Genomic DNA, 8238 nt, shown 5'->3' on the forward strand with positions numbered 1-8238 from the left:
TGGCCACAGGGCCTGGGGTCTGGGGTCCCTGGGGCTGGCCACGGATGAAACCTCCTGAGTGCATGTATGAGAACAGACCCCCAAAGAGCGCCCAGGGCAGGGACACCCAGGAGTGTCCACATGGGGTCAACTCCCTGTGACTTGGGGTGTTTTTGTGTGAGGATGAGGCCAAGCGGCTCACCATTCCTTGCACTGGTCTGGTTGGATCCCGGGGTGGGGGGCAGCTGCCTGTCCCTCCCGGACGATCTGAGTGTGAGTGGGAGAGGAGCGCCCTGCTGTCTGCCCAGCCCAGGAGGCGTCCCCGGGGACTCGGAGCTCAGGATGGCCAGCCGGGTCTGGGGGAGGGGCACCTTCTTCTCTCACAGCGCCTATCGCACTCTGTACTGCTTTCCTGCAGCTGCTGCAACAAATCACTCTCTTGTGGCTTAAAACAACCAAGAGGTTCCATGGGAGGATCCTTCCTGCCCCTTCCAGCTTCTGCGGGCTTCAGGTGTCCCTGGCTGTGGCCTCATCCCTGCGGTCTCTGCCTCCATCCTGTGGCCTCTCTCTGTGTCTGTCCCTCTCCTCTATCTTATAAGGACGCCAGACATTGGAGATGGGCCCTGCCTTCCAAATCCAGGACGGCCTCATCTTGAGATCCCTAACTTAGTCCCACCCTCAAAGACCCCTTCTCCAAACAGGGTCACCTTCACAGATTCTAGGGGTTAGGAGGTGGACACCTTTTCTGGGGCCACCATTTAGCTCCCAGCGCTCAGCCTGTTGGCTTCTCCCCACTATTCTGGGGGTCCTCGGGGCCCAGAGGCTTTCTCTCTCCCCGAGTTCAGCAGCACTGCAGGAAGTGTTCGCTGTGTGAATGTCCCTGTCAACCCTAGGCTGGTCCTCTCCGTGAGGGAGGGTGGTCGGGTCACAGCCACACCTACAATCTTGGACGGCTTGGAGGGATTCTGATGGCGTCGGCCAAAATACAAGGCAGAAAACCCTGCAGCACAGCTCAGGTGTTACCTGAACCTTGCCCCTCTCCTGCCAGGGCCTGACCCAGAGGCCAGTCCCCTGCTTCTGTGCGCTTCAGAACTCCAGATGCGCAGCAGCGGCCGGTGGGTGGAGAACGCAAGCCTCTGACGCTGTCCGTGGTCCTGACCACCTGAAGCGGCTCTGCTGTGGGGACAGCTGGCCAGCAATCATCCGGACCCTGAGGAGAGCATGAGATGGGCCACAGCCACATAGTCACCCCAGGCTGTGGGTACTTGTCAGAGGGTCTCTGGGCAGGGTGAGACCCTGGCGCCCCTTGCCAGCATCTGGGCATCTGGGCCAGGTCAGTCTGGGAGGAGGGAGGTCAAGGCCAGCAGTCACCAGCTCCATGGGGGGGCTGTCCAGACTGAAAGGGCCAGGGCCACACGTGGGCACATTCTGCTCTTTCTTCTGCTAATCAAGACTGATTGTTATTCTTGTTTGCAAAAATCCTGGTAGGGTGACACCATCCCACGTGCACTGGGAGGAAGGCAGAGTAGCTCAGAAGCCCGGTTAGGGATCTCTGTCCCCCTGGCAACCAAGCCCAGCATGGGGAGAGCAGAGTCTTTGCTCTCTGAGGAGCAGGCCCAGAGCTGCATTCCCCAGCGTTGGCCCCAGACTCCTCGGGCATGACTCTTTGGACATCTGGCTTCTGCCCCTGTCATGCCCAATCCAGTCCCTACTCACCTGCTGTCTTTTGTTGCATAACAAATTACCCCCAAACTTAGGGGCTTAAAACAACACCGTTCATGCTCTCGAAGTGTCTGTGGGTCAGGAACCCAGGTGCTGGGACCTCGGGCTCACATTCTCTCACGAGGTTGCTGTCAAGCTGTCGGCTGGGGCTGTGATCTCATCTGAGGGCTCAGCTGGGTGTGTGGGGGGGGTCCACTTCCAAGCTCCCTTGGGTGGTTGTTCGCAGGCCTCGGCCCCTCTTTACAGGGTTGCCTTCGAACACGGCAGCCGGCTTCCCCCAGGGTGAGCAATCTGAGAGAGCGAGAGGCAGCGCCCGCATCAGAGCCACGGTCTTAACAATCCAACCTCAGAAGTGACATCCTGTCACCTGTGCCACACTGTTTTCACCACAAGTGAGTCCAGCCATGCTCAAGGGGAGGGGATGATTCCCTGGCAGTCCGGTGGTTAAAACTCTGCGTTCTCACTGCCGAAGGCCCAGGTTTGATCCCTGGTTGCAGAACTAAGATCCCACAAGCTGTGCGGAGTGGCAAAAAAATAAAATAAAATAAAAAAGGGATGCACGAGGACAAGAATACCAGGGGGTCGCTGGGGGCTCTGAGAGCCTGCCCCACACACCACCTGTCCCAGATGTGGGCTGCCCTGCCTTAGGTCTGGCAGGGATCTTCCAAGTATCTGGACAGAACTTTGGACAGAACTAGAGATTCCTAGTCCAGGAGTAAGTTGGCTGTGATCAGCAGGGACCCCCTCCCCACCGCCCAAGTGCCACCCACATCCACCCTATACCTGCACAAGGAGTCAGAATCCAGCTGACCAAAAGGGATACAGGCTGGCCTCGTGGCAGGGCATCCAGGATGTCTGCCCTGCCCCCAGTCCCATGGGGAGGCTGTGTGTTAACTCTGAAATGCATGTGTCAGTTCTGACAAGGATGACTGGCTGTGGACTCTGCCCAGCCTCAGGCCTTGCCTGGCTCCAGAGCTTTTCGGACAAAATCCAGCCCTTTTCTCTGCTGTGGCCTGAGCCATCCCCACCGCCCCCCTCCCCTTCCCGCTGCCCCAAAACTCCTGCTCGCTCTTACCTTGAAGCTTGCCAGCTCTCCTCCTCCACTCTCACCGGCTCCATCAGAGAGGCCTTGTCCACACCCCCAGGGCTCTCCCTTTACTGCTCACCCCATTCTGTAGCCCCTGTCAAGCTGCCCAGCTGTCCCCTGCTTGCCTTCCGTCTCGCTGGCACGCGCCTTGGGCCAGGTGCACGGTGAGCTCTCTCCCTGTGGGTCTCGTGTAACCCTCACACACTTCCACGTGGTTACTAGCAACACCCTCATTTTACAGACGCAGGAACTGAGGCTCACGGTGGGGGGGGGCACACAGCATACCTGAAGCCACACACCAGTGGGTGGTCCCGGGCTGTCTGCATAGATATTTGTTGGACGAATGAGGGCAGGACTGAAGGAACGACCCCAGCACTTGCAGGGTAGCTTTCGTTTACTCAGCACCCAGCAGAGACCGATTCCAGGCACAGGGGACAGCAGATGCAAAAGCACAGCACGACTAACGCCTGGTGGGACCGGAAGACGAGAGACAAAGCTGAGAAACTGGCCAGAGCAGGCAGCGGAGGACCTTGAACGCCCAGACCAGGATTTGGGACTCGCCCGCTTGAGTGTGGGCGTGGCTGAAGGCAGCAGTCCCTGGGGCTGCCGCTGCTGGTGGGGTCGTCACGGGTGCTCCGGGGAGGAGAATAGCCTCGAACAATCGAGACCGTGATGGGGCTGGGGAGCGGAGGGCCCAAGGGCTGTGAACAGGGCCCTGCGCTAGCACCTGCCACCCGTTACTCCCTCCCTCCCTCTCTGCGTCTTTGTGCCGTGTCCTTTCCTTTCGCAGTAAACGTTCTTCTTCCGAGAAATTCCAAGGGGATCTCAGCCAAGCAGAGGGGGGAGGGATCCTGCCCACGCCTGGCGGGGGGAGGTAGAGGTGGAGGGAGCGCCCAGGAACGGGTGGAGGGAGCCCGAGCCGGAGAGGGCTGGCGCGCGCTGGCGAGCGGGGCGCCGGCTGGCCAGAGGGGCCCAGGACGGCCCGGGACGGTGACCCGGCGCTGGCCCTGAGCCCCAGACGCCTGAGTCCTTGAGTCTCCAGCCTCCCCCGCTCCCCCGCGCGGCCCCCGCCCCGGCTCCGCCCCGCCCCTCGCGCGGGGTCCGTGTCTGCGGCTGCGTTCCCCGAAAGACAAGGCTGCACCCGGCTTCCCTTCCACAGGGAGACCGAAGGGCACCTCTCCCCGCGCCGCCCGCGCTTCCCGGAGCCCCGGAGTCGCGACACCCCAGGGATGTGAGTGCGCCCCCGACCTGAGGCCCGCGCTCCACGCTTAGATCCGCGGTGAGAGCTGAGGCTCGCACGGGGAGACGAGGGGAGGAGGCTCCGCGCCGGGTTCCCGGTCCCCCCGCCCCCCGCCCGGGGTGGGGTGGGGGCGAGGCGCCCGCCCTTCCCCCCATTGGCAGGTACTGTCCACTCGCATCTTGTCCTGCCCTTTCCTCTCCGGACGCACCTATCGCTCCCCAGGGATAAGACGCGCCTCCCGACCCACCCTCCTACCCACAGGTGCGGAGCGTGGGGTGCGGGCCTTTCGAGCTGTCACCCTGCCGGAGAGGGCAGACCTATTTTCCCCGGGGGGGGGGGGGGATGCAGTGATGGTGGATGCTCTGGGGGATGGGCTGGGGGTGGGGCTTTGAGAGCTCCCGGACGACCCCTGGCCCTGGATTCCCGGGAGGAGGTTGCGTTAGGATGCCAGAAAAGGGGAGGGTCCTTCGAGCTGGGCCGGGACTTGGTCTCCTGATCGAGGCTTCTCCCTGCCAGGCCTGTGCCCCAGACGACCCCAGCCTGCAGCCCCCGCGCCTTCCTGAGGCCCGCCTGGAGCATGTTGCCTGCGGCCATGAAGGGCCTCGGCCTGGTGCTGCTGGCCGCTCTGCTGTGCTCTGGCCCCGGTGAGTCTGGGGGCGGCTGGCGGGGGTAGGCCAGGTCGCCTGAGAGCCTGTATGAGGCAGCTCCGGAGAGAACCAGGTGTGGGGCGGCCATTCTCTGACGGTGCCCATCAGACACACACCGCCTCCGGAACCCAGCGACCCCAGCCCAGCGCTCGCCTGTGTGGCCCCTGCTGGCGCTGCCCCAGCTCCAGCGGCGCGGGTCTCTCCTGGCTCCTGAGGGCATGGGTCCTTTTCCTCCTGGGCCCTGGTCCAGCGGCTGCTCCCGCCTTAGTGCCGGCTTGCTTGGGTTCCATCTCTTCTCAGAGCCCCACCTGGCCTCCCATCAAGTCCTGTTTGGTTCTTCCTCCACAGAACCAACTAGATTGTGGGGGTGTGTGTGAGGGGGTAGGAGTGTGCAGGAGGGCACCATAGGTGTGATCCTCGTGGCTGTGTGCGCACGCACCGTGCGTGTGTGTGGGGCCGGGGGGGTGCATAGGGGTTTCCGGAGTCCCAGTGGTGGCACCCTCACCCCACCCTGCCCAAAGGCACACAGGTCGTCCCAGCCTGTCCTCCGGGTGCTAGTTTGGCCTGGTCACTCCTGGTCAAGGAGTGCCGGCCTCCTACAGCTGCATGGCTCTCCTAGGACATGCAGCGAGGCAGGTGGGGAGGACGCAAGGGGCTGGCTGGCTTGGACCCCTGTCCCTCTGGTCATCCTCCTCTCTGTGCCCTGCCCAGCTCATGGCCTGTGGTGCCAGGACTGCACGCTGACCACCAACTCCAGTCATTGCACCCCGAAGCAGTGCCCGCCGGCAGACACGGTGTGCGCCAGTGTCCGGATCACAGATCCCAGTAGCAGTAAGTCAGGCTCCAGCCTGGGGTGGGGAGGGGTCGGCGCTGTCATCAGAGTCCCTCTGGCCTCGGACGAGAGCATGGGTCTGGGGGCAGGGCACTGCCCTGCTGTGTGACAGTCAGCAGGTGCCTGACCCTCTCTGGCCCTTCTGTGGCCCTTTTCATGTAGCTGGGGACAGTGTGGGTGGATTGAAGCCTCAGTTCTGTTGTTCTGGGGTCCTGAACTGACCTGGAGGGTCCCTGGCTTGGGTCCTGGGCACCAGGCAGAAAGGGCCCTGTGGGGCTCGAATCCCAGGCTCCCCTCCCTCCTCCCCAGGCAGGAAGGATCATTCTGTGAACAAGATGTGTGCCTCGTCCTGCGACTTCGTGAAGCGGCACTTTTTCTCAGACTATCTGATGGGCTTCATTAACTCTGGGATCTTGAAAGTAGATGTGGACTGCTGTGAAAAGGATTTGTGCAACGGGGTGGCGCTGGCGGGGCGCAGCTCCTGGGCCCTGGCGGGGGGACTCCTGCTCGGCCTGGGGCCCACCCTCCTCTGGGCTGGGCCCTGAGGTCCCCTCCCTCCCGCAGAGCTTCTGAACTCGTCCCGCCAGACCTGAGCCTGTGGCTGCCCCCTCCGCAGCCTGGCCTGGCTGAAGCTGGGGGCAGCCTTGGCCTGTCCACAGTCTGTGGCCCCCGCCCCTCCCTGTCTCTCCACCAGCTCCAAGTCCCAGCCAGCAGGACATCTCCAGGAATCAGGCGTCCAGCAGGAGGCTGGGACCCCGGGCCTCGGAGGGGAAGCCAGGCTGAGCCAGGCCCCGCCCGACAGCCTGGCTGTGAGGGCATCCTCTACGGAGAAGTAAAGTCACTTCTGAGTCCAGAGACCAGGGCCTGAGCCTGGGTGGGGATTTTTTTTGGGGGGGGGGGGTTCCTGGCAGAGAAAGGGCAGGGGGCGGGAGCAGGGAGGGCAGCGTTCGTCCCCTGGGGGCTGTGGTATGGAGGTGCCAGGGGACCGTGGGCCTGGTAAAGTTTGGGAACAGCCTGAGGGGCGGTGAGAGTTGAGATGAGCAAAGTCACAGGGTGGGCCTGAGGGCGAGGCCTTGCAACGGTGTGTGCACACACCGGGGACGGGGCCGTGCCCAGACTCACACCTACGCCCGCAGAGGGCACACTCCTCACCCACACCACGCTCTCACGTCGTCACGTACTTGTGCCCACAGGTGCCCCACACGCCCCCACTGACACGTTCGCGTCACAGCAGACCCTGAAGCGGTGTGCCCCAGCGCAGGCAGCTCCGCACAGGTCCACGTGTGCGTGCGCACGGGAACATACAGACACGCCCGTGTGTAGGTCTCCAGAGCTCTCTCCCCGCTGGGTGGTGATCAGCTGCCCTGAGAGCTGTCGGGGCCCCTTCAGGCTCACTCGCGGACCTCGAGGGCCCAGACCCAGAAGCAGGCGCGCCCCCGCCTCCACCCTGAGCTGGGCGCCGCCGTGGGTAGGATCTCGAGGGCCAGTCCCCTGACCAGGCGATGGTATGGCACAGATGGCCTGGGTGCTTCCCGTGGGAGGAGGCTGACCGTGGAGGTCAACCTGAGGCTGCTGCTGCTTTCCTGGCCCTTCCTGCTCCAGCAGTGAGCCCTCAGTTAGCCCCTGCACCCCTGAGTCCAGCCCAGCCTCCACACCCACTGGCCACGAGGCTCATCTTGTGGCCTAGGCTCACCACGGGCGCTCGGCAGCCACTCCAGGCTTTCTCGGCCAGTTCTTCTTCATCCCTCTGTGGCTGACCCAGTCCGAGGTCACTCCTGGGTCCTGGACTCCCTGGAATGAACGATACTTCCTCTCAGAGCCGGCCTTGGCATTCCTCCCTGGGCTCCTCTTCCGGAGTGATGGAGAGGGATCTGGAGGTCCTGGGCGAGTGAACCAGTGGGGAGAGTGGGGTCATTGAAGACTGGTATCAACTTCCTGCTGGTGGAAATGGCCGAGGGACTTGTCAGAGGGTGGTCTCCCACTCCGTTTTAAGTTTGCTCTGCTGCTCTGCGATGTACCCCCCCGCCCCCCACCCAAACCTCAGTAAAGCGTGCTATCCACAGTGTGCGTCTGCTGCTTTTGGACCGTGGGACCGGGTGCTGCTGGCGGATGACCTGGAAGACCTGTGCAGAGAACCTTGGGGATTCGGAGGAGGCTGGGAGCCAGGAGATCGGGAGCAATGGGAGGCCTGGAGGTGTTGGGAGGATGTGGACGGGCCACCCCAGGGGCATGGGGTTCAAACCAACTTTTACGTCAGTCTTTGCTAAATTTGTTATTTGAGGGAAGTGTTTAAAACACAAAAAGACGTGAAGTTCTCCCAGGTCTTTTTTTTTTTTTGCTGTACGCGGGCCTCTCAGTGTTGTGGCCTCTCCCGCTGCGGAACACAGGCTCCGGACGCACAGACTCAGCGGCCATGGCTCACGGGCCCAGCCGCTCCGCGGCATGTGGGATCTTCCCGGACTGAGGCACGAACCCATGTCCCCTGCACTGGCAGGCGGACTCTCAACCACTGCGCCACCAGGGAAGCCCTCTCCCAGGTCTTTTAAGATACACGATTAGGATTGGACGGAGGGGCTTACGGCAGCATGGCCCAGATAACCCGGCCTCGACACCTCAGCTCCCGTTTCCAAGCAGCCAGAGCTGAATGGGTGCCCTGGCCTTCGCGAGCTGCTGCAGAAGGATCGAAGCCCACGGTCCGTATGACGTGCTCGGCTCCTAGGCACACGCGTAG

General features: G+C 62.9%; 1 protein-coding gene across 1 annotated transcript; it reads left to right on the top strand.

Annotated features, from left to right (window-relative positions):
• Positions 1–4551: 4551 nt before the first annotated feature.
• Positions 4552–6356, top strand: LY6H (lymphocyte antigen 6 family member H). The gene is made up of 3 exons (XM_079902079.1): positions 4552–4672; positions 5387–5506; positions 5817–6356. The coding sequence occupies exons 1-3, from the start codon at positions 4606–4608 to the stop codon at positions 6050–6052; spliced, it is 423 nt and encodes a 140-aa protein (XP_079758205.1). The 5' UTR covers positions 4552–4605; the 3' UTR covers positions 6053–6356.
• The last annotated feature ends 1882 nt before the right edge of the window (positions 6357–8238 follow it).

The sequence above is a fragment of the Stenella coeruleoalba genome (assembly GCF_951394435.1).
Source record: "Stenella coeruleoalba genome assembly, chromosome: 17".
Lineage (NCBI taxonomy): Eukaryota > Metazoa > Chordata > Mammalia > Artiodactyla > Delphinidae > Stenella > Stenella coeruleoalba.